The sequence below is a fragment of the Podarcis pityusensis genome (assembly GCF_964106645.2).
Source record: "Podarcis pityusensis genome assembly, chromosome: 5".
Taxonomy (NCBI): domain Eukaryota; kingdom Metazoa; phylum Chordata; class Lepidosauria; order Squamata; family Lacertidae; genus Podarcis; species Podarcis pityusensis.
The window spans coordinates 42,586,939-42,612,313 of NC_138032.1; the positions used below are offsets into that span (position 1 = coordinate 42,586,939).

The 25,375-nt window shown below is 46.3% G+C and overlaps 1 protein-coding gene across 3 annotated transcripts in view; it reads left to right on the forward strand.

The window, feature by feature from the left end:
* LDB1 (LIM domain binding 1) overlaps positions 1 to 23,414 on the forward strand; it is a 61,473-nt gene extending 38,059 nt beyond the window's left edge. For 2 of the 3 annotated variants that reach the window (XM_081007088.1, XM_081007090.1), the window contains exons 2-11: positions 12,282 to 12,384; positions 13,094 to 13,138; positions 15,216 to 15,291; positions 15,524 to 15,626; positions 16,856 to 17,028; positions 17,256 to 17,378; positions 17,878 to 17,961; positions 19,583 to 19,706; positions 20,178 to 20,326; positions 20,944 to 23,414. In XM_081007088.1, coding sequence (XP_080863214.1) covers positions 12,282 to 12,384; positions 13,094 to 13,138; positions 15,216 to 15,291; positions 15,524 to 15,626; positions 16,856 to 17,028; positions 17,256 to 17,378; positions 17,878 to 17,961; positions 19,583 to 19,706; positions 20,178 to 20,326; positions 20,944 to 21,174 — 1,211 coding nt within the window. In that variant the 3' untranslated portion in view covers positions 21,175 to 23,414. The remainder of the gene's footprint in view (positions 1 to 12,281; positions 12,385 to 13,093; positions 13,139 to 15,215; positions 15,292 to 15,523; positions 15,627 to 16,855; positions 17,029 to 17,255; positions 17,379 to 17,877; positions 17,962 to 19,582; positions 19,707 to 20,177; positions 20,327 to 20,943) is intronic. The other variant, XM_081007089.1, reaches the window with a different exon arrangement.
* The last annotated feature ends 1,961 nt before the right edge of the window (positions 23,415 to 25,375 follow it).

Genomic DNA, 25,375 nt, shown 5'->3' on the forward strand with positions numbered 1-25,375 from the left:
CACTTTCACCTCTAATAACAAGGATGGATCCAAGAGTGCCCTCAGGCTACAAACATGATTCTTCAGAGGGTGTGCAACCTCATCTAGAACTTCATGTTGGAAAGTGAACTTCATAACCCCCTTTTCAACATGGTATTTCTGTTGGAGTACAGCACCAGGGAAGAGCCTTCTGGCACCTTAAAAGATGTGCACCATCTTTTGTGGACTGGGGTCCACTTTATCAGATACACCAGTGTTTCCCAAACTTGGGTCTCCAGCTGTTTTTGGACTACAACGCTCAACATCCCCAGCTACCAGAACCAGTAGTCAGGGATGGTGGAAATTGTAGTTCAAAAACAGCTGGAGACCCAAGTTTGGGAAGCATTGAGATACATGAAGTGCTATTCTATGTTTGTAGGTCAATATAAACCTGATGGTAGAGAGAGGAAGAAGAAAGCAGCGAAGTCAGGGTGAAATGAAATGCAAAAATGTAACAGCTGGGCTAAAGCTTAAACGTATGCAAAGTTTACCATTCACAAAACAGTGTTAAAGATAACAAAAGCACCAAGCACCTGATGGTCTAGTCTATGAAAGCTTATGTCATAGTAAAATTTGTTAGTCTGTAAGACTACCATAGTTTTCCCTCTGCAAATGGCTTGAATACTCAATACCAGAGGTCGGCAAGCTTACCGGATGATGGGCCAGTCCACGCTCCGTCTGTCGGAGGATGGGTCGGAGTGTGTGCGCATGCGCACTCTTCTGGATCAGAGGAGTGCCCATGCGCACATGCTATATCTGGCACTCCTCTGACCCAGATGTGTGCCAGAAATAGTGTGTGTGCATGCGCATGGGCGCTTCTCTGTCCCACACACATGCGCACATGCTATTTCCGGCACACATCTAGGTCGGAGGAGTGCCTGCGCGCACACACACACACACGGGTGCCATCAACCTGGAAGTCAGTCCCCACACCGCACCACACCAGTAAGAGCGGGGGGTGGCAGGAGTCGCCATGGGCCGGATAGACGAGCCCCGTGGGCCACTACCGGCCCATGGGCCTTAGGTTGCCAACCCCTGCTCAATATGCACAACTACTAAACAAGGTTTTTGTATGTTAGGAAGAGCATACTTAGCTGCCTTATATTGAGTCAGACTGCTGGTCCATCTTGTTCTGTATTATCTGCTCTAACTAGTGGTAGCTGTCCAGGATTTCAGACAGGGATGCTAGGAACTGAATTTAGTTTTGGATTTGGTATTGCAGATTCTGTAAGGGGTGTCATAACAACATAAGCAAAGCCTGCTGGATCAGGCCAATGACCCATTTAGTCTAGCATCCTGTACTCATAGCGGTCAACCAGATGTTTGTGGGAAACCCTAAGCAGGACCTGAGCACAAGAGCACTCTCGCCTCCTGTGGTTTCCAGCGGCTGGTATTCAGAAGGATTGCTGCCATCAACCACAGTGTCAGGCCCCTTTGTAGTGCACATTAACCACACTAGGATATCATCCTGCTGAAATGGCATTAGGAGTAACTAATATAAACTTGCACCATCATGATCACTGATTTGAATTTCCCCTCTGTTCCTCTGCAGCCTCTCTAGTTGCAGCTGTGTATTGAGCCTTCCTAATTCTAGCCATGAAATGTGTGCTGAGATATGAAGGTTCTGAATGCTGCTTGTCAAATGTGATCAGGTTAGGGCTCTGACAGACATCCAGGAGAAAGGAACAGCTACTGCAAGCACGGCTGTACATGCTTCGCGAAGTTCAAAATCACACATAAATGAATTGGATCAGGATGACCCTATTGCCAATGGGTAGAAGAGGGGTGGCTAACCCCTCGCCCAGGGGCCTAACCTGGTCTGCCGAGGAATTTGTCTATCTGTCTTCTCAGCTGATCTGCATTGGAGCAGCTGAGGAGGTGGAGGTATATGTGTGCTTCTCCTATGACTGTGTGTACAGAAAGCGAGAGAGCGCACTTGTGAAAGTGTGGCGTGGTCCACTTTTACATGCACCCATCACTGGCCCCTCAGGTCAAAAAATGTTTTCCACTCCGGACTAGAAGATATTTAGGTTCCAAGTAATTTTAAGCTTTCAAGTTCATGAGCAACCCATTTCCTTTTCCCAAAAGGCTATTCAAAACTCTGGAGCTCATGGATATTGTGCCCACAAACTGCCCCTTTGTAGGAGCCAGAATGCTGCTGTGTTGGGTTACTTTCTTTGTCTCATTGGCACTAGTCTGCCTATTCAGTTATTTTAGGAAAAGCTATATGTTTGGTCTCTAATCAAGTGCTCAGCTGCTCAGAGTACTCAGGAATTGCTCTAACTCCTTTTTGTGATTTCTGGCCTGTGACATTCCAGCTGTGTGCTGGAAGCCTTGGTACAGAAAGCAGAGTTCAGGCCGTGCATTTGGCATTTTTAACCTTGGATAGCAACTTTGCTTCCTCAGTTACATAATCCTTTTTAAGCATTTGTCTTGCATCTTCATGTAACAATCTTAAGCCAGTTAAGTTTTCTCTGGTGCAGTATATTCCAAGTACTACTGCTTGTCTTTGCCCTGTGGCCAAGCTGCAGTAGTGATCTCTTCAGAATCCCCAAACTCATCACAGTCTGTGCACTAAACTTCTTCCTGCCCGATGCTGAACAACCCTCATTGCTAAACTCTTTCCTCCCTCACAGCAAACAGTCCAGCAGGTGAAGCTCTTAGCCATTGTGTGGGTTTTTCCTCTACTCTCTGCTGTCCTTCCCCAGATGAATTCATCCAGCATCACACCTCCCTCCCTTTCAGCTAAGCCATTATCACTACACATTTATTCGAACATCTGATAACATAATACTATTCTCTATTAGATGACCCTTTCTCTGGGATCCAATTCTAGGTTGTCTTCTGGAACATCCCTACTCCCAACACAGTCTGTTCTTAAAGAAACTGCTATGCTTCTTTGTGCTCCAGGGAAGCCAAGTGCAAATTCACACGATCCTATTTGCTTTGTGATAATTCTTGCAGATGAGTGACAGTAGTAAACATCCAGCCAGGATGATTAGGTATTGCAGATACACCAATCTAAAAAGGCAAGCATATAACTTCATAACTTGTAACAATGGATTTTGTGAACCGTCAGGCACTTGATCTTTGAAGTCTGTAAATTTCAGTTGCATTTAAAACCAGTTCAAACATTCAGAAAATACATGTAGCACAATGGACTTCCTGGACTATGCCACTTCAGAATGCCATAATGTCCCCTGCATCTTTGAGTGCTTCCCAACTTCAAAAACTTGGTCCATCTGGAAATATAGGATATAATGGGGAATGATATTAGAATAATTTTCTTATTGATGTGCTAGGTTTCTCAATATGGAGAGTCTTAAGGGAGAAGCATTTAAACTTGCAACCCCTCACCAGAGTTCTGACGTGATATAATCTGAGGACTGTGCTATGTGCTATTCCTCAGAGTATTTGAATTGGCTCCAAGTCTCTTACTGAACTGGTGGCCTTTGGTTTACACAGCTGTAAATGTGATCGACTGGGGTTTGAGCTTTTAAAGGCCATTGAATGTATTGTTTTTATAAACTGGTCCTGTGCCCACAGAATCCACTGCATGGAATGTGTGATTCTGTAGGACCACCAGAAACAGTGATTTGGAGATCACAGTGTGACCTTGCTGGAGCCCAGATCTTTCGCTCTTACAAAATTAGCATTCAAGGCACAGGAAGGAAAAATATCACTCCCAGAAACGCCCTTCTGGGTTTTTCCTCTGAGTCTAGAGCCTTGTGTCGACCACCTGGCCTGCTGTGAGTTTACTCAGATAAGGGTCTTGCCTGCCAGCTGGATTTAGTTCCTCACCTCTTTTATGGAACTTATAAAGTAACGTCCTTGCTTCTGGGACAGTGAGGCATCTTGACTCAACCCATCTGGAAAACCACATAATAAATGGAGCCAGTGACTTTCAACTTTGATGTGCCTACCAGCTAGTATTCTTTCAAGGTGGCTCTCGTCAGAGCACACGGCTGTCAGTCCTAACATATAACACCTCCGCAAACCCAGACCAGATTTAGACAAGGCAGTAGGCAAGTGAAAAACATTTATACATTCAAGATTTCCCATAGTCTGGCGTCCGATTTAAAGCGGCCTTAACTTGTATGCTGCCCCCTACAGATCTAGTGCTTGCATGCCATGGTGTGGCCTCCATCCAAGCTGTAGAGTGCAAAAGGTGCATGGACTGAGGTCAACACATGGGTTAAGAACCTTTTGGTATGATGCTGGACCATATGATGCCCTGTTTTCTTTCCTAAGTGCTTTTTGCGCATCTTTGAACCAGGCCTTAGTCTTGAAATTTAAAACACCTAATTTTCAAAAACCTGAAATATGTATGACTCAAAATAAAAGGGCAGAATGGGCTGTATCACTGCAGTCTGCAGGACAAGGGATGCCATTTATGAATCCCCCCCAATGCAAAGAACTTCTGCATGTAAAGAGCTTGCACATCAGAGAGAGAGATTCTAGCTTGAATAATCTCTGTACTTTTGCTAGGTTTTTTGCTTGCTCACCAATACCAACAGGGAACTTTTTTTTTTTAAAGTGATCCCTGCAGTCTGAAGTGGTCCATTCTACCACATCATTTTACTTTTGTTCTGTTCCATATATATAGTCCACATGAAAGCGCCAGCACAGAAGTAAGAACAGGTCTTGGTCCCTTTCTAATGCAACTGTGAGAAAAGAAATGGGGAAAAAAACCAAGGTCTTTGAGAGAGCTTTTGGCAGTTAGCATACTACTAGTTATCTCCATGCAAATTTCTCCAGCTCAGAAGCCAGGGTTTTTTTTTTTTGGGGTTTTTTTTAATGCATCATACCAGCACTTATAACCAGAATGCAATTAAGCAAGTTAAGGAAATTAGACAAATTTGTTTGCTTTGGACTGTGATAGGCTGTTAAAGTTGATGATGAGGTAAAGCAAATGATGACTGCTTTATACTTTGTGTTTGGTGACGTGGTTTCCACTCCAAAACATAGTGTGTTCTGGGCTTATCTTGTGGATGGAGGCATCTCTATTGAATATCCCTATACCAGTGCCATTGCTCTTTCCAGGCTACTGATACTACTGTGTAAATGTTCCACGCATTAAAGGAGCAGTGTAGACCCCTACTGTGAGGAAATACACATTCGGAAACTTAGTCTTATAATGTATTAACTGATGTATTAACTGATATTTGATGTGTGCTACATATCAATTGACTATGCAGTGAATGAGTAAGCCATGAAATTATCTGTCAGGTTGTTTTAGCTTTGCCCAAACCAGCATGAAAGCACCTACCTGATTGCCTGGGAGATCTGGCTGCAGATTTGATAAAAGAACAGTGCTTATTCACACAATGCATAATTACCTTATGCAATTCACTAATGCAAGATACGGTGATGGCAATGATGGCCACTAGCTCAGAAGGTTTTTAAGCGGAAGTCTATCAGCAGCTTTTAGCCATGATATAGCCAGTATAGGGATGCGGGTGGCGCTGTGGGTTGAACCACAGAGCCTAGGGCTTGCTGATCAGAAGGTCGGCGGTTCGAATCCCCGTGACGGGGTGAGCTCCCGTTGCTCGGTCCCAGCTCCTGCCAACCTAGCAGTTCAAAAGCACGTCAAAGTGCAAGTAGATAAATAGGTACTGCTCTGGCGGGAAGGTAAATGGCGTTTCCATGTGCTGCTCTGGTTCGCCAGAAGCGGCTTAGTCATGCTGGCCACATGACCCGGAAGCTGTACGCCGGCTCCCTTGGCCAATAAAGCCAGATGAGCGGCGCAACCCCAGAGTCGGTCACGACTGGACCTAATGGTCAGGGGTCCCTTTACCTTATAGCCAGTATACCTCCTGAATACCAGTTGCCAGGGTCTAACAGTGGATGGACATCATCATCTTGAGCTTCCAAAGATGACAGGCAGTTGTCTGGGTACCATTGGAAAAGAGATGTTGAAACAGAAGGACTTAGTTCTGATCTAGCAAGGCAATGGAGACCAATGCTTCTGCCCCTTTTTTGAGTTATGGGGCCAAATAAGAAGTCCCTTCAGCTTTCAGGACACCTGGGGAATAAGCCTCCTCCAAAGTGGACTTTACCAATCCAGTATGCATGGGGTGCAAATGAGAAGGCATGGAGGGGATGCTTTAGTTTAATGAAGGTTGTGAAGTGTCATGAAGGTTGCCTAAAAATGGGCTGCTCCCAAGGTGTGGGAACTGTTTCCTCCCCTCCTCTTTTTTATGCAGCTTGTTGGAGTTTAATTTAAATATTGAGAGCAGACTTTGCCTTGGAGGAGCTTGCAGTGAGTTTGCAAGGGAAGCTAAAGTGCCATGCAAATCTCTGAAATGGATGATTTTGGTGCAATTAAGCTGCCTCATGCAAGGAGTGTTAGATGTCCCTTTGGGTACCCTGATCTTGTGATCTCTGACTAGCTTTTTCCTGCTGCTGACAGAAATCCTTTCCCCATGTGGAGCTTTCAGCATATGGCAGACAGGCTCTAGGTTGATCCCATTTTAAATACCTCCCTTTTCAGACTTCGGCACAGTTCTGGATTCAGCTGCACAGAGATGCGGCTCCATTGGCTGTGCATGTGGAGTGAGACTTGAGCTCATGTGCCTTCCTCCTCCCTTCTCTGGTTTAGCCATGGAGAGGAGATTGGAAGCTTTTCCTTCCATTTTAGACTTAACCACAGTTTGTCGTGGTGTCATCCCAGTAAGGTGTAGTTAATTTTCAGACTGTGGCTAATTCTCTGGTTTCCAAATGAGGTTTTTGCATCAAGGGGATGGTCTTGTACAGTGGTACCTCGGGTTAAGAACTTAATTCGTTCTGGAGGTCCGTTCTTAACCTGAAACTGTTCTTAACCTGAGGTACCACTTTAGCTAATGGGGCCTCTCGCTGCTGGAGCACGATTTCTGTTCTCATCCTGAAGCAAAGTTCTTAACCCGAGGTACTATTTCTGGGTTAGCGGAGTCTGTAACCTGAAGTGTCTGTAACCTGAAGCGTCTGTAACCCGAGGTACCACTGTATTTGTTGAAATAGTGGGATGATGTGGAGTATAAAATCTCTATAAATACATCAGCCTCTTTAACTATAGTTGGTTTAAACAAGCCAGCTTCAAACTCTTGTTTACAAAGCTGCCTTGTTTCCAGAAACCATAGTTTAGATTAACCGCATTTTAGGGTTCAGGTCTAACACTAAATTGTGGTCAATTTAAAATGGGAGTGGAAGCTTCCAGTCTCCTCCATGCAGGTGTACTGGAGGCTTAGCATTACAGGTGAGTGCAGGCACATTGTCCTTGCATGGTTTGCAGATGATTTGTTGGCTTACCTGGAAGGGGTAAACAAGCATTTTGGGCAGTTTTCTTTGACTGCCAGGAAGCACGAATGTTTCAGGGTTGTTGGTCCACATGCTAGAGTTAAAAAGAGCTCAGACATTTGGAGTGTGCAGGTCTAGTTACTAAGAACCCTTGGTCAAGCTGGACCAAGCTGGATGTCCAGCCAGCCAGCCAGCCAGCCAGCCAGGGAAACTCCATTACTCACCAGCAGCAGATGGTGCCTGTCAAGGGATGCTGAGAGGGGAGGAGCAGGGTGGTTGCCTCGGTGATTTTTCCATCACCACAGCAACAGAAAGGTCACCCAGAGGGTCCTTCATGCTCTCCCTTCCTGTGTATGAAGCTCTGAGATTTGTTGGAACGTAAGTCAGGGGGTATGATTGGAGGGATGGTATATTCTGGGAAGGGGGCAGTGGGGGTTAGAGAGATGCCTTCCAGGATGAATTGTCTTGGGGACCCCTCTCCTGAGATCGCGGAACAGCAGGTAGTACCTGTTCCAAATGCTTTAGACTGAGTTCAAAGTAAACACGAGTGAAATGGAATCCAGAATTTGGGTTGCTTCATCTTCCAGAGTGAGAATAGTCCGCTCCTTGCTCACATGCATAGGTAAAGGTAAAGGGACCCCTGACTGTTAAGTCCAGTCGTGGACGACTCTGGGGTTGTGGTGCCCATCTTGCTTTACTGGCCGAGGGAGCCGGCGTTTGTCCGCAGACAGCTTCTGGGTCATGTGGCCAGCATGACTAAGCCACTTCTGGCGAACCAGAGCAGCGCACAGAAATGCCGTTTACTTTCCCACTGGAGCAGTACCTATTTATCTACTTGCACTTTGATGTGCTTTCGAACTGCTAGGTTGGCAGGAGCAGGGACCGAGCAAAGGGAGCTCACCCCGTTGCGGGAATTCGAACCACCGACCTTCTGATCAGCAAGCCCTAGGCTCTGTGGTTTAGACCACAGTGCCACCTGCGTCAGGTCACTTCATTTAGGTATTTGAATATCAAAAGTTCCCCCACTGCCTCTCTTTGAGCCAAAAACTCCTCTATCAGAGCACACATGTTTCTTTGCCTTTTCCCATGTATCTACTTATGATTAGGGACAAGAGGAGCTGCAGGTCTGTGTTCCATGTAGCAGCCTCCTGCAATAAGCATCCTGCGGAGGGAAGCAGAGAGGAGAAACTGGAACAGTTTGTCACCAGGGCATTCTATGTGGCAAGTTGCTCCTTTTCTGAAGAAGAGCCATCTGCTGTGAAGGAACCAACTGGAGTCAAATGATTCCTGGTGGTGGGTGGCAGTGCTAACGCAACAATGTCTAGAACAGACAGCTCCCCAGTTGCCCCCTTGAGGCAACAGCTCAGAGGGGGGCAGCTTGGAAACTCACAACCCGGGTTCTTTAACTAAAACTACCGACACGAAATGCCAGGGAACTGGTTCATTGTGTCCCAGATTGCATGTGCATTCCCACATCTTAACTCCCCTGTCTTTGATTGAATATTTCCAGGGTGTTTTGCTACTTGACTGAACAAAGGGCCTGTAAGTGCCCCCTACCATTCCTCCCTCCCCCACAATGTGCATGATGTTGTTAGCTAAGGATTTCCACCTTGAACTCAGCTGTTAGGACCAAAGGCTGGTTGGGTGGGGAAGGTGATGTGCTGCAGCACATACTGTCCAGACACAGCGGCGGCACCTGTCAGAAGTGGAACTGGTCTTTCTTGCTCAGTGGGAGTGGCTGCTGCACTGGTGCAGTGCTTCTCCTGGGGAAACAGAGGCAAGATCCGGCTCTGTTCTTTTGGTCCAAAGAAGGGGGCTGAAGGGAGGGAGAGGGAAAACTACTGATAACACCAAAAGGGATGGGGCAGAGGGGAGGGGACAGAAACCTGTATGTATGTCAATACTCTGCAATGATGTGGCAGAGATTGATGGAGCAGCAAATAGAGCCCTCTAGTGACACATTTGCTTGTTAGCACGAGAGACACTAGCCGGAAGAACACATGTATTTTCAGCCCCTTCCACTCCCACTGAAACTCTGGTATCTCCCCACACATTCGCTAATTGACATTACTTTTTAGTGCTTTAAATGACACTGGATTGTCAGTGACAGCCGCCTCAAGAAGAGAGATGTAAAATTACCAGAAATTTTTAAGCCATCAAGGACAAAAAAACCAAAACAGTTTTTTGGGGGTGAAATTCTTGAGGAAATTGAAAAATAGGCAATACTTTTTTTCTAGTGCCCTTTAAAGATCCAAAGTCACTTTGTTACTTTAGAAACATAAAATGTATCATGCATAACTTGGTTTGCTATTAAATTACCATGTTCTGTATGTTATATTAAAAATACAATTTATTCAGTTAATAATTACAAATTGAGTATACCTTTTGCTTTTCTTTCTTTTTGTTACATTTGGAGTTACAAGCTGCTGAGCTGTAAGAAACCTAGCATCTCTTTGGTTTTTGCACTTTATGAGAAGAAAAAAAACTAACCCCAATAAAAACAGGAGAAACCACCAGCACTTTCTTTTTTAAAAAAGAAAATTATTATGGGTTGTGTGCAACTAAGTCCTACATTCTGTTTCTAAACAGGGATAGAATACCTGTGGCCTTTGGGTGCTGGCTGGATTCTAGCTTCCATCAACCATTACCAGCATGGCCAGTGGTCAGAGTTGCACATGGGAGTTGTAGTACAACATCTGGAGGGACACAGGTTCCCCACCCCTGGTTTAAAGCTGTTGTATGCTGAGACATTTTCCTCTTCATTTCTGCTCCTTGGACTTCCCTCAGTGGGTTCTCCCATGTACTACTCTGATCCTTTAAGTATGTGGTGCAATTTTTCCTACCGACTGCAGAGAGATTAGACGCCAGAAGTGAGTTGGTGGATACAACACCACACTGCTCTTGATTCTGCATATGACCTTGGGTATAAGGCACCAACTCCTCTTTCTCCATCATTCTGTACCAGAGCTGCTAGCCACACCCTTTGTGGCAGGAAGGATGTGGAGTGGTTTGGATTGAGGGGGTGTTCTAGCTGCCTGAATTACCTGCGAAGGAACTTTGATCTAGATCTAACTTTTAATTCACATCACGTGACATATTTTCTGTAGTGTCTAGATTTCTTTTTCTGTGTTGGTGCAGAAAGTATTTGTACCTGGGCCATACTAAGATAAATGTATCTTCCCAATCACTTCTCTGAGCTCAAAGCAAGCTGAATGAGGTAAAATTTGAAGGTGGTAGAAGGGACTGTGCCACTTAAATTTGCATAACAGCACTATCGTTTTTAAATACTCTTCCACATAAAAACTCTCTGTCACAAGAAAGAATAGCATAACAAGGAAAAAGGATCCATACCTCTTGCCTGCTGTGCTGGTTTCCTACATGCATGCAGGTGCTGTTTCTGTGGTTGTTGTTTTTTATTTTAATGTAGGACAGTTAAGGGGGAACCTGTGGCCTTCCAGATGTTAGATTACAGTTCCCACCATCTCTGACAGGTGCGCATTGTTTTCTGGGGCTGATGGGAAATGTGTTTCAACAACATCTTTAGGACCACCGTTTCCCCCCACCCGCCCGGACATATAGACTCCAGAGGTATGAGGTTCAGAAAAGGGCAACCAAAATGATCAAGGGACTAATGCAACTTCTCTATGAGGAGAAGTTAAAACATTTTGGGCTTTTTAGTTTGTAGAAGAGTCGAGTAAGCACAGGGGCATAATAAAAGGTGCCTAAAATTATGTGTGGGGTGGAGGAAGCAGATAGAACCAAAAGCCAACAAAGAAAATCGTATGTTGGAAGAGGCATTGCACACAAAATGAACTATTTCACTGTTGGAGACAGAATCCCTTCTGAATACCAGTTGCTGGGAAACACAAGAGGGGAGTGTGCTGTTGTGCTTGTGTTTCTGCTTGGCGGGCTTCAGGAACAGGACACTGGGCAAGGTGGACCTTTGGTCTGACCCAGCAGTGCTGGTATTATGCAACAAACATATAAATGACACCTTATGCTGCAAACCAATGTTCTGCTATTTACACCTATCGGTTTCCACTCCATATACTATCTTGAGCAGGGGTCCCCAACCTTTCTGGGCTCAGGGGCACTTGATCTACAAGAGGAAGTGGGTTCTGGGCCATGACAACCTTTGCGACAGTTACTTTGTTAACCTCTGAGGTGCCACAGGACTCCGGTGGAGAGTGCCCCCCAAACTCCTTTTATTTCTATCTCTTCTTCTGAAAATGCTACTGCCTTGTTGATGCTGGAGAAGTCTCGCAAATTAGTGTTCAATGAGGTGGTCACCTGCCACTTAATTTGGCTGGAAGTGGTTTCCTCCTGCCACAGTCCATTTCCCTGACAGGGAAAAAGCAGCACTAAACAATGGCTGTTGTTACTTTCTGCACCCTCTCCTCCTTCTCTTCTTCCCCATATCCAGTGTGAAGTCAAGGGGAGGCAGGGAGGGAGGATAGCATCTATAGCAGAGCATTATACTTTCATGGCACAACATAACTTTGGCAGCCACTCTGTGTGACTTTTTAGAAGAAGGGAGGAGTGCATGTAGCTGTAATAGTGGTTCACTGTGCTTCCTTTGCTGGGAGCCACACCACAGTGCTGGAACAGCTCCTTCCATGCGTCTCTTGCCCTTGAATGTTAGAAGACAGAACCAGAAGCACAGCTACTATAGCGCTGTGCTGTTTTTCCATGGTGTGGGAAAGACAGTCCTGTGCAGTGGCAATAAGGGGGATGTGGCAGGTGTCAGTTTTTGTCACCCAGCTCTTCAGCTAATGATATTTGCTCTCTTATCTTCAGCTTTGAGTTTTGTTTGATGTTGGCATTTTATATTCAGAACTTCTCTGTCTGGAGGAGCTGAGTCAGGGCTGGTGTGGTAGTGGTGTGGATGCCTAAGGGGCTGCAGTAGTCACAATGAAATCACATATGTCTCATCCTTGTCCCTTGTCTGCTCCTGGCTGAGTGATCTTCTTTCATTTTCCCTCCCCCAGGCTGTTCCTCTAAGTCATTCAAGCTGTACTCTCCAAAGGAGCCCCCAAACGGCAACGCCTTCCCCCCCTTTCACCCGGGCACTATGCTGGATCGAGATGTGGGGTAAGTGAGAAGCTCTTTTAGAGATGTATTTCCTTCCTTTTGATAGCTAAGGAGGTCACCTAAATTTGTTTCTGGAGAAACACCTCTGGAGTTCGGGGGAGCTCAGTTCCTGCGTATCATCAGCAGGGTCCACTATTGATTGGAAGGAGGGAATCCCAGAGACATTAACTGTTCAGAGAGACAGCAGGTGGTTGGTTACCTTTGAGGATAGCTACTGTATGCTGAGGGACGTGGGTGGCACTGTGGGTTAAACCACAGAGCCTAGGACTTACCGATCAGAAGGTCGGCGGTTCGAATCCCCGCAACGGGGTGAGCTCCCGTTGCTCGGTCCCTGCTCCTGCCAACCTAGCAGTTCGAAAGCACATCAAAGTGCAAGTAGATAAATAGGTACCGCTCCAGCGGGAAGGTAAATGGTGTTTCCGTGCGCTGCTCTGGTTCGCCAGAAGCGGCTTAGTCATGCTGGCCACATGACCTGGAAGCTGTACACCGGCTCCCTTGGCCAGTAAAGCGAGATGAGCGCTGCAACCCTAGAGTCGGCCATGACTGGACCTAATGGTCAGGGGTCCCTTTACCTTTACCTTACTGTATGCTGATAGGAGCCATTAATCATTTTCTCATGGCACACCAGCCATTTTCTTTTGGCATGCTGGTGTGACCTTTCATACAGTGCTTTTTTTAATCTATCCTGTATTGGCTTATTTCTCTGCAGACCAACTCCTATGTATCCGCCAACATACCTGGAGCCTGGGATTGGGTAAGAGACTGCACTGCTTTTCCTTCTGACAAACTGTGTTGACAGGGTAAAGACAGATAAAACATTTTTCAAGTGTGGTGCAAGTGATTTCTAAGCAGATCACCCAGCTGCCCCCTTGTTCACGAGGGTATGAAGGCGGTTACTTTCCCCTCACCTTGAAAAGTACATAGAGGTAAAGAAGGAAGTTGGAAGACTCTCTTTCCCACTTCCTCTTTCAGCTCTATGTGCTTTTCAAGGCTTAGCTTAATTCTGTTGGATCTGACTTTTACCCTTAGAAAAGTGAAGGTTGTGTGCGTTCTCTCTTTCTCGGGGTGGGGCTGATGTGAGGGAGAAGGGAGAGAAGTGACCAGAGAGGGTGATACCCATAACACTAAAAAAATCCAATTGTGCCCATAGACCTAAAAAAAGGTTGGCAACCCATATAATCCATATGCATGTTGGAACCGCACCATAGTATTACTGAACTCATATTCTGGAAGAAAAACAAAAAACTTGGTTTCCAAACCTTCTTTTAATGACAGCTGTTATAATCTCATGATACAGTCTAGCAAAGCTCTACAGTTAAATGTTTCAAGAAACATTTGCAGCCCTTTGAGGCATTTGCTTTCATGGTAGTGGATCTGTATTCAAACCACTTGAAAATGTTAACATCTGTCCTCATCCAAACAGAACCTTAAATGAAGGGTGCATGCGGTGTGCATATTTATGCATTTTCAGATGTGTATGAAATTATCCGTTTTGACAAGAGTCAGAACTTCAGTGTGTAGGGAGAAAAGGGGGGAGGGGAAGTGGAATCAAGCTGAGAGGAGTGGCTGGGGCAACCCATTCTGATGGGTGGGATGTAAGAAATAAATTAGCAGCAGCAACAGCAGCGGAGTGACCTTTTCTCTGTTCCTACATTGTAAATCACTCTGAGGGGTTTTGCCTACAATCAAACAGTATATAAATTTTATGAAATAAACGCACTCTCTCGTTTGAGGAAATCCCGTGAAATAGTCTCCTACATCAAGTATCATGCAGGTACTTTCTGACTAGGATTGGAACATTTGTAGAAGCAAATCCCATTGAATTCAATTGGGCTCACTCTTATAAAAGAGTCTCAAGTTCAATCCCTGGCATCACAAGATAGGACTGAACTTTTTAAAAATATTGCTTTTATTTTGTATAATCATGAGATACAAATACCCATTCCCCTCCCACAGCAATAAGCATGCAGCATGTTTTTACTCCTATTGTTTATTTTGTTCCATAACCATTGCTGCTGGTGTCTGTTTTGTTTCATAATCATGGAATGATTAGTAGATGAATCTCTGGGCTATGAAAGACTTTCACCTGAAAACTTAAGAGAACCCTTGCTAAGTCAGTGTAAACAGCAATGAGCTAAATGAATCAGTGGTTGGACCCTGTGTAAGGTAGCTTCCTGTGTTCCTATTTTAATTGACTAAAAAGCGACCCCCAATTAATCAGACAATAGGTTTTTTTTTATTTAAAAACCCCCCAAATATTTTTAATATGAGTAGGTACATAAAGTTCTGTGGTGGCAATTACCATCTGCAGAGACATTATCCTACAGGTTTCATCAGCAGCACCTGATGGTGGTAGTGATTTCGCGTCCCTGATCTTAATGGCTGCTGTTAGTTTAAAAAGGAAGACTCCAGGCATAGAGATAGATGCAAATATGTGGTTAATGTCACATCTAATTTTATCATAAGAACAGTAAATTAAGTGTGTACCCTCCATCGCACCTCTGGAAAGGCCTTTTATTTCTTTAACATGAAATTGTTATTTGACAAGATTCATATACTGCTTGATTGTAAGAAAACCTTCTAAAAGTTTGCAAGAATATGGTCCAGTGATTGGAGAGTTGGACACAGATGTGGAGAAACCTGAATTTACATCCCTGCTCAGCCATTAACTTGGTGGGTGGCACTTAGGGTGTGGGGAGGCATTTTTCTGTCTGTTAAATGTGAACACCAGAGCAAGTAATACATTCTGCATCATTGTAACACCCCAGACAAATTATTCTATCTTATTAGATCGAAATATTAATTGTTCAATTGCTGTGGTTGATTGACAGGAGGCACACACCATATGGCAACCAGACTGACTACAGGATATTTGAGCTCAATAAGCGGCTGCAAAACTGGACAGAGGTATATTTATATGGGGGTTCAGGGTGGTTGAATTGGGAGGAAGAGTGGGGAAACTTGCGGATGGGGGTACTGTTACTCTTGCAGGGGATGGAAAAGAGTCTGGGGTGTCCACCAAGCCCTTGGAAACACCCTTCCTGGGTTCCTTTGCTGCCTTTGGTGGCGGCTGGTTATCTCCTAGCCTTTGGAGATCTCCCCTCCCTGCATGTAATGCTTTTGTCCTCTGTTGCTGCAGGAATGTGACAATCTGTGGTGGGATGCCTTCACCACCGAGTTCTTTGAGGATGATGCCATGCTAACAATCACCTTCTGTCTGGAAGATGGACCAAAGAGATACAGTGAGTCTCAGCCTAGGACAGATCCTGCAGGCAGGCACCGTTGTCTCATGCAGGGAAAGGGCTGGAAGCTGAGCAGGTTGCTTCAAAGCCTCTCCCGAGCTAACCTTGAAGGAGTAGTCCCCTGTTTTCAGGGTTGGCTGTGAGCTTAGCATCTGGTACGTAGCTGGTGTGGCTCAACCAGCCCCCCTTGCCTTCATAGCCCATCCTGAAGAAGGAACTCCAGAAGAATCTACTACATAGCTCAGATATTGGTAAAGCTGATGACTAGGAATGGAGTGTATATCGTACTGCTTACTAGGCTGTAAAAACTGACCCTTCATTTTGCAACCACAGAACACTCCAGTTGCCTTCCAGCAGACATTTAGCACCTGCGATCTTGCTTAGGAGCTCATGGTGTGTACCTGTGATGGAGCAGGGCAAATTTTCAGAAATTTCAGCAATTTCTATCGGTTCCTCCCGTATAAATACATTTTCCATGATTGAAAACAGATTTGTAATGCTTCCTAGGCACAGACACATAAATTGGCTGAAAAGGTTGGTGCGTTAAGAAGCACACTGGAAATGAAAATCTTCCTAGTCTTAAAAGTATCAAGCAATTTTTAAAAAGCATTTTCATCCCTCTAGTTCCTCCAAGAATCTTCATTTCTCACGGAGGAACTGAAAAGTTTCAGGGCCAGGATGGTCTTGATTTATGCATTCATGTCAGCACTTGCATGTGTCAGAGGCACACCCACACACCTCCCTTTATACATTATATTCTAGATAAGAGGCAAATTCTTTCAGGATGAAAATGTGTATCATTTCTTTTTAAAGCAATTTGGCACATCACCAGTCTCTCCTTGGGACAGAGGTTGGAATGCTGTTGTCCAAGTAGGCTTTTGAAGCATAGCTTCCTAGAGACCCAGTTGATCACAGCAGGTCACAGCTCTGATCCCCACAATTGTCATGGGTGGGCCTTGGGCAACCCACCTATGAGTAAGCCCGAGGGGTTGGGAAACAAGGACAGTTTGCCCAGGACCTCCAAAACTGGAGCTTGGACTGCTCTACATATTCATTTGGATACTTCATCTGGTGCCTTACTATGGAAGACTTCGCTCGCTTGGTATTTCCACAGAGATGCTAATGATCCCCATCATAAAAATAAGTGCCTATTGCTCTAGCAGCCCTGAGTCTACAGTGCAAAACATTAGTAACTGATTTTCATCTCCCTTTCCTTCCCCTGCGTCTAGCGATTGGCCGCACCCTGATCCCCCGCTATTTCCGCAGCATCTTCGAAGGGGGTGCTACCGAGCTGTATTATGTCCTGAAGCACCCGAAGGAGTCCTTCCACAACAACTTTGTCTCTCTCGACTGTGACCAGTGCACCATGGTCACCCAGCATGGCAAGCCCATGTTCACCCAGGTGAGAGGGCAGCACTGGTCCTCTGCCTCGCCCCCAAGCCAGGCTAGCAGGAGTCTGTGCTGAACTGCTCCCCAGAGTAGTTCAGCCCTTTGTCATTGCTTATGACCTCCTGCAAAGAGCCCGAGGGTGGCGGAAGCAGGCAGAAACCTAGAGACCAGGTTTGTTTGCAGGGTGGAGAAGGCTCACCTGAGCCGCCAATGCCATTTGTTTGCTTTCCACTTTCCCAGGTGTGTGTGGAGGGCCGCCTCTACCTGGAGTTCATGTTTGACGACATGATGAGGATAAAGACGTGGCACTTCAGTATCCGGCAGCACCGGGAGCTCATTCCCCGCAGCATCCTTGCTATGCATGTGAGTCTTGTGTTTGGTACTGGCTGTGGGCTTGACCTGGTTTAAGCAACTCAGCCGGACTCCCTCTGAAATCAGGAGCATTTTGTAGTTTGAGCTTGCTTTGTGTTGCTGAGCCCTACTCCCCCCCCCCCCAAAAAGCACTGTTGCTTCTTGGATCTTTGCCAGCTCAGCTCCTCAGCACCCAGGCCAGCACCTGTCACCAGAGGGAAGAAGTGGGTGCACAATTCTCAATTCCTAAATTGTTGATCTTGGACTGGATGCCATACATGAGGTTTTTATCCAGCTTTTCATATCTGCATTTCATGGGTTTGTTTTTACTGCATTTCATTGGCACTCTCTTTCTACTGAAAAGAATCATAAAGTGGCTTTGGGGAGGAATAATACAAAATGCAAGGAAAACTAACCCCAAGAAATATTGATGATCACATTAAGAGCAACAATAGTACAAAGAAGCCTCCTATTCTTGTTGGACTCTTCCTTCTCTCCTTGCTCACTGCAGGCGCAAGATCCCCAGATGCTGGACCAGTTGTCCAAGAACATCACTCGATGCGGACTGTCAAACTCCACGCTCAACTACCTCCGAGTAAGTGCTTTCCCACAGCGCCGGTTAGGCTGTGGAAAAAGCTCCCTTGCATCCTTCCCTTTTACTTTTCATAAAGAAACATAAGGCTTACCTTTCAAATGTGGCACCTGGGGACTAATGCCTCTGTATTTTTTGCTCTACTTTATGATTTATTTGAACGGAGCAGATCATTTTACTGCGTGCATATTGTGGCTGCAAGGAGGACTGGAGGCTAGGAAGTTATTGCTAGAAACTAGTTCCGTGCAAGGAAAGAGTACAGGAAAATGCAGATTAAAGGTTTATACAGAGGAACATGAATTTCCATAAATATATTTATGTATGAAAATCAGCTTGTGGCATTGGCTTCTGGGAATGCTCCACAGCTGTTGGGGGCAAAGATGCCTTCATGTGGCTATGCCCATGTGCACAGGAAAGCCTCTGCATTCTGTGTGTAGCTTGAGATGCATGGCTTGGAGGTGTGTCCCTGTGGATGCTCCACTAGCAAAGAAAAAGGGCAAGGCTGAAGCTGGGAATGTACTTTATTCTGAGACCAGAGACTAGAAGATGGTTTATGTTGCCAGGGTGCTCCTTTTCCATCTTGCCCAAGACACAGACACAGAGCTGCATTTGGCTCGAGGGGGTTCCTAGCCTCTTTTTTTTATATATAAAATTTTTATTAACAATTCCAACATAACAGTATATCAAAACATATCATATTCATTATTCCCCCCCTCCCCATTCCCCATCAAACCCTCCCTCCCCCCCGAGACTTCCCGCAGCTCCTCTCTCTGATTTCTCAGCGCATGTTATTTTCTGCATATTATAAAATTATTTCAATTCTTATATTATCTATCTACCATGTTAGCAATCACTAAATTTGTGTATGTTTATTCAAAACCTGCCAAGGAGTCCCAATTCATTTTGTTGTCTTTTTAAATACCATATTTTTTGCTCTATAAGACTCACCTTTCCCCCCCTAAAAAGTAAGGGGAAATGTGTGGGCGTCTTATGGAGCGAATGCAGGCTGCGCAGCTATCCCAGAAGCCAGAACAGCAAGAGGGATTGCTGCTTTCACTGCGCAGCGATCCCTCTTGCTGTTCTGGCTTCTGAGATTCAGAATATTTTTTTTCTTGTTTTCCTCCTCCAAAAACTAGGTGCGTCTTGTGGTCTGGTGCGTCTTATAGAGCGAAAAATACGGTACTTTGTAAAAAGTTCCCATTCTTCTTTGAAGTCACAGTTGTCCTTATCTCGCAGTTTGTATGTCAGTTTAGCCAGTTCTGCATAGTTCATCAATTTCTCTTGCCACTGTTCTTTTGTCGGGGTTTCCTCATTCTTCCATCCTTGTGCTATCAAGACTCTTGCTGCTGCTGCTGTTGCATACATGAATAAGTTCTTTGTTTTCCTTGGAAGGTCTTGTCCTACAATCCCTAGCAAAAACGCTTCTGGGTTTTTATACAAATTTCATTTTAAACATTTTCTTCAATTCATTATATATCATTTCCCAATTTTTTAAAATTTCTCTACATTCCCACCACATATGATAAAAGGTCCCTTCCTTTTCTAAGGGGTTTCTGGCCTCTAAATAGGGGCCTGCTCTCCGCAGCAAAACCCAACCTTACCTCTCTTTCTTCCCTCTTTACAGCTTTGCGTAATCTTAGAACCAATGCAGGAGTTGATGTCACGGCACAAGACCTACAGCCTCAGTCCCCGGGACTGCCTCAAGACATGCCTCTTCCAAAAGTGGCAACGGATGGTGGCGCCACCTGGTGAGAGTTTTGCAGGGCCACCCTTGGTACTACAGCTTCCTGGATGCATTTCCTGTGAAGCCCACTAGAGGGAGGTATAGAAATTGCCCTTCTCCGGCCTGCAACTGCTAGTTGGGACTACTGACATTTCCTGTGAAACCCACCAGAGGGTGCTGTGGGCATTGCCCTTCTCTGGGATGCAGTTGCTAGTAGGGAATCCTGTGTTTGGTGCCAGAACTCTTGGCTTCTATTCCTGGCTCGGTTGCTACAATGTGGGATGGGTGAATGAGATCTAGGGGGTTGATGATGTTCGAAGAGGTTACAGGCAAGTGTAACTGGTGAATCAGGCTTTGGCGGAAGCCTAGCAAATATACAATAGCGAGTTGGATTGGGAGGTATTTTTAGTTACAGCTTGATTGTATTGGGGAATACTGGATTCATTTGCTGGGACCAAGATGTCTCACCGGCGTTCCCTTTGCTAACACTTTCCAGCTGAGCCTGCACGTCAGCAGCCCAGCAAGCGCCGGAAAAGGAAGATGTCAGGGGGCAGCACCATGAGTTCTGGAGGTGGCAACACCAACAACAGCAACAGCAAGAAGAAGAGCCCAGCCAGCACCTTTGCCCTCTCCAGTCAGGTACCTGTAAGCATCCCCTTTTCATTCTCTCTTTTGGTAACCTGAGAACTCCTCCTGCGAGGGGCCCTGCTCCATGTAGCTGGAACACCCTCCGAAACGCTAGAGAAGGCTCCCTGCAGTGTATCTGCAGGGGGCGGGATAGAGAGCTTTGTTTGTTCAAAACAGTGGCAGCAGCCATCTTGAAAGTGGCAGCACTGTTGGGGTGCCTGGTGGTGCCAGCGCCACATCAGGAAGAGGATTCCTTCTGTGATTCTTCATGTTTGACATCCTCACCCCCCTCAGCCCTATGCCACCTACATTCAGGCATAGTCCGAGGGTAAGCTTCCTCCTCATGAGGGAACAGTAGATCCAGAGGCATTTGACCTCCCAGACATGTTAAGTGGCTGTCAGCTCCTAAACACACAGTGGAAATAGAGTAGCCACAGTTGTAGGAATGTTGGTGGGTGGGGTGGGGGGTGGGAGGTTCAGCTTGATAAAAGAAGTAGAGAGCAAAGGAAGCCAAGGGGTGTGGGTCTCCTATTCAGAAGGAAATGTTTTGATTTGGTGGTGGCTGTCTCCCTCTGTGGTGTGGGTCAGGGCAGCCTCCACCTCGATTATGTTTCGGGACCCTCTTCCCTCCTCAGGATGTGATGGTGGTGGGCGAGCCGACCCTGATGGGCGGGGAGTTTGGCGACGAGGACGAGCGCCTGATCACGCGGCTGGAGAACACCCAGTTCGACGCTGCCAACGGCATTGACGACGAGGACAGCTTCAACAACTCCCCCGCGCTGGGCGCCAACAGCCCCTGGAACAGCAAGCCCCCCTCCAGTCAGGAGAGCAAATCCGAGAACCCGACGTCGCAAGCATCGCAGTAAAGCCCTCACCCCCAGCCTGGCCTTCAACGGACTTGGCTGGCGTCCCCATGGACTGAGTCGAAACCGTTCTACCTGGACAATTTGTGAAGAAGAGTAGCCGGCTGGCTGGCCGGCAAGGTATCAGGGCCGCTGGGCCTTGCAGCACCAGCCTGCCCACCTACCTGCCTCCAGTTGGCCTGGCCACCACTCCCTGATGTCTGCACTCTTGGCTGTGCCCTTTAGGGCAGACTTGGGGTGCTGGGCCTGACGGAGCCTGGGTCTCACTCTAGGCCTGGCAGAATTTTAACTCCTCCTCCCTTCCCACCCACGCATCCAGCGCTCTGGACAACACAAGCAGCACTCCTGCAGGATGCCATTCCGTGCTCTTTATACGCCCCGTTGGAACCTGACTGGCACGAAACACCTCAGGAAGGGAAGGGGCCACGAATGCTCTTGGCCATTTGGCAGAATGTCCAGCCCTAAGCACGTTTTATATAGAAGTCCAGCTCCATATTTGGCCTCAGGGGGGCTCCCTTCTAACAGGAGGGTCTGGCAATGTCACGGGGGCAGCTATGATTTCTGTGGGGTGGGTCTCAAGCAGTCCGTCCTGGCGGCTGTAGGTGCGGCAGTGGGGCTGCTGCTGCCCCGCCTGAAGACAAGGGGAGTTTAATGCCTCCTGGAATGGGGTTAGAAAGCAACCCTGCAGTTGGCATGGTGAGGGCACCTGCCCCTTTGGGTCTGGCCTTCTGCCTGACCTGCTCCTACAGAAAACTGCAATCTTGACCCCTCCCCTGTACTTTGGGTTTGGTTTTTTGTTTTTTTACAAAAAAATATTATTAAAATTGTACGTTTAAAAAAAATATCTGCCCTTCCTCCCTATTTCCCCCCAGTCCTGATTTTTGTACAGGCTTGTCTACCAATTGGGAGTCTTGGTTTTTATATACAGTTCTGAGAGCTTCAAACCAAGGAGAGACTTTGCAGACTTCCTTTCTACATCCTTTGAGGACAGCATGGCTGCCCCACTTTGCCCCCTCTGTGTAACTTGTGTGTGCTGCTGTCCTTGCTCCCTCCCTTCTCTACCACTCCCCCCCCCCTTCGGGTTTGTGTACCTTGTGCTTGTATATTTCCGCGCTGTAGGCTGTGTGTATGATACTGTTCTTTCACTGTGTTCTCAATAATGCAGCCGCCCCCACCAGTGGTTGGGGGAGTTCATTGTGATGGGCGTCCTTTGTGGGAGGCAGGAGAGTTCAGAGGGTACTGTCACCAGTTTACAGCAGTGCAGAACATGGGGAATGGGGGTGGACGCAACCTGGAGATGGGGTAACACGTGCTTTGTAAAGAAGGGTGGCCATTTCCTCCATTACGGAGTGAGGTTCTAGGTAACTTTTTTTACAGCCTCCATCCTTCCTGGTGGGGAGTGACAGGGCTTACGAAGGTTCCCAAAGGAAAGAAGACCTGTTCCTAAACTCACCCAGTTCACTCTCTGGTGTTTGGATGTCACTCAACATTTCCCACCTGCAATTCCTTACTCTTAATTTTGTCCCGAGAACCATGGAGAGAAGTTGCGTTGTCATGGAGGCCTCAAACCAACCATCTGTCGAGCTTGGGTTGCCATGCGTGAGGTAGCCCCCAAAGTCTTTTGGTCACCTCATGGCATGGACTGATTGTGAGGGTGGTGGCATTTAGAGGGCACAGTCTGGACTGTCATGGCAACCACCCTTTGCCTTACTTAGACTGTTTCTCTAAGCAGGTCCCAGACTGCAAGGGGCTTTTCCTAGGAGGATGGCTGCCGCCAGCTTACCCTAGAGCTGCTGTTTCTGGCCATTGCTCTGTGTTAGACGCCACCTGGCTCATGCGCTGGAATCCCATAAATACTCCATTCCCCTGGAGGAGCCCAGATGGATCAACCTGGAACATGCTTGGGGTGTGGGGTGGGACTGGTCACTTTTTGTGTTACTGGGCCCAGATGCTCCATTCTGCTCTATCCCCCGGGAGTAGGCAATACAACAGTCAATACTATAATTTACAGGACGTTTTTCTGTAACCTTTTTGTACCTAAATATATGAGTGTCACGTCCCCCATTGCTGTGCTCGGCATGAACTGGTGACGTGAACTCTGTCCCCTCTCCCCACCCTTCTTGCCCTTTCCACCTACCACTTCCCCCCCGGGGCACTGTAAAGCCTTTTTTTTTTTTTTTTTTTTTGCATAGTTTGTGCCATTTATGGTCATGTATGGTACCAATAAAACAACTTTTTTCGGTTTGGTGCTCTCCTGCCAGAGTCGTTTCTCATCGGACCTTGAGGAAAGGGACCTGTTCTCCCTTGCTAGGTGAGGCTTGGACTTCCTCGCTTAGCCTGAAGACTTACCTGTTGTTCCCTGATGCCAGCCTCTCCCAACCTTTAAACTCTCATCCTTCTCTCCTATCCGTCCTCCCTCCCATCTCCACGGAACTGTGTTTGCTGGTATAACCCATTCTGCGACTTGTACACCAGGAAACAAAAGAAATAACAGACACATCGAAAAATCACAGAAAATGTGAGGGCATGGATCAACAATGCTGGTAGTGATTGGAATGGCATAGCTCCTAGAAACATGGAGTTGGGAGTTTGCAACACGGCTTCTTACCTGCAATAGTAAAGTGTCCTACATCACTGACCCAAGCAGCCATAAGCCATATCGTAGGGAGATGGGGGGAAAGAGGGAAATGTTATTTCAGGCTGGCTAAGAGAGTCACTTGTTAAGTACTTAGTGGTGGAAAAGCATGATAGGCAGCAGTTCTTTGAACAACTTACGATGGAGTGCCAACTGCAAGAGCCATCTTCCTGCCTCACTAGCAGTGGTCACTTCTAGCGTTATATTTCCCTGCCCCTGCATGTGTTTTCAAAATGAAGGCAGTGAAGCTACTTAAAAGTAGTTGTAACTCTTCAGTTGTAACTCTTATGGTGTTCGAAAGGCCATCTTAACCCATTGTGAGACCTGTGTTTTGCAACCCTCCTCCCTGTTCCACATCTCCTATTTGGAACAGACCTTTCCAACATTTCAAAGACAACCGGGTATTTTGACCGCTCTCCTGTCCCTTCTCCATGCAAATTTAAAAAGTGAGGATGGAGTGGTAACCTCTGTCAGCAAACAGCCACAGCACAAACGTGCCTGGTTCTAGGTAGGCCTTTATTCTTGTTTTAAGCTTAAACACATTTGTTAGCAGTTGCTAAACTGTTGGATCCCATAGGCACAAACCTGTTGAAAGAGAAGAAACCAACTTCTCCAAAGCCTGGGCCTTTATTTCTTTAACCTTTATATGACAGGCCTACTCAAGGGAAGCCCTAAGGAGTTTTCCGTCAGGATAATTATTTGTGCTGCTTTAGAAACCTATAACTTCGGGTGGCTGAGGGGGAAATGGGCCTCCACGCTTTTGTTCTGACAGCAGCCTCCTGGTGCATTGGCTCTTATCCCGAAAGCAGTTAACCACAGAGATGCAAACAGGCCACAGTGCTTGTGCTGTTGAGGGTGAGGACAGGAGGAGGTTAAGCAATGGTTAATCTTGCCAATTGTCCTATCCTGTTGGCAAAGGACTAAAGGTCAGGCCAGTTCTGTCATGATGCCATTGGGGAAGGCTCAGGTTTCTCACTCCTTTCCTCATCAGTAGGAGCAGCCAAAAAATACCTTTCAGGTCCAGCATCCTAGATCCTCCTTTTCCAAAAAATAAAAAAGCTGTCGTAGGTTACTAGAAACCCATAATGTTGGGGTTGAAAATTTGAATACAAATCAGTTCTGTTGTATCTTCATTGCCAGCAGCTTGCTTTTTGTGAGTTGGGACCCACAATAAAAACCCCTCTTTCCTTCAGGGTTACCTTCTCAATTTGCAAGTTGCAGATTTCAACTTGCTCATTTTTTCTTTACTGAAAGGATGCTCACTTGGGACAGAAAAGAACAGCATGTAGCTTATAGTTGGTCTTATCATTTGATGTTCAGTAGCTAATGGCAAGATTTTGTTTTTTAAAAAATCAGCTGCAGTGAGAGCTAGCATGTCCTACAACAGTACAGTGGTACCTCGGGTTAAGTACTTAATTTGTTCCGGAGGTCCGTTCTTAACCTGAAACTGTTCTTAACCTGAAGCACCACTTTAGCTAATGGGGCCTCCCGCTGCCACTGTGCAATTTCTGTTCTCATCCTGAAGTAAAGTTCTTAACCCGAGGTACTATTTTTGGGTTAGCAGAGTCC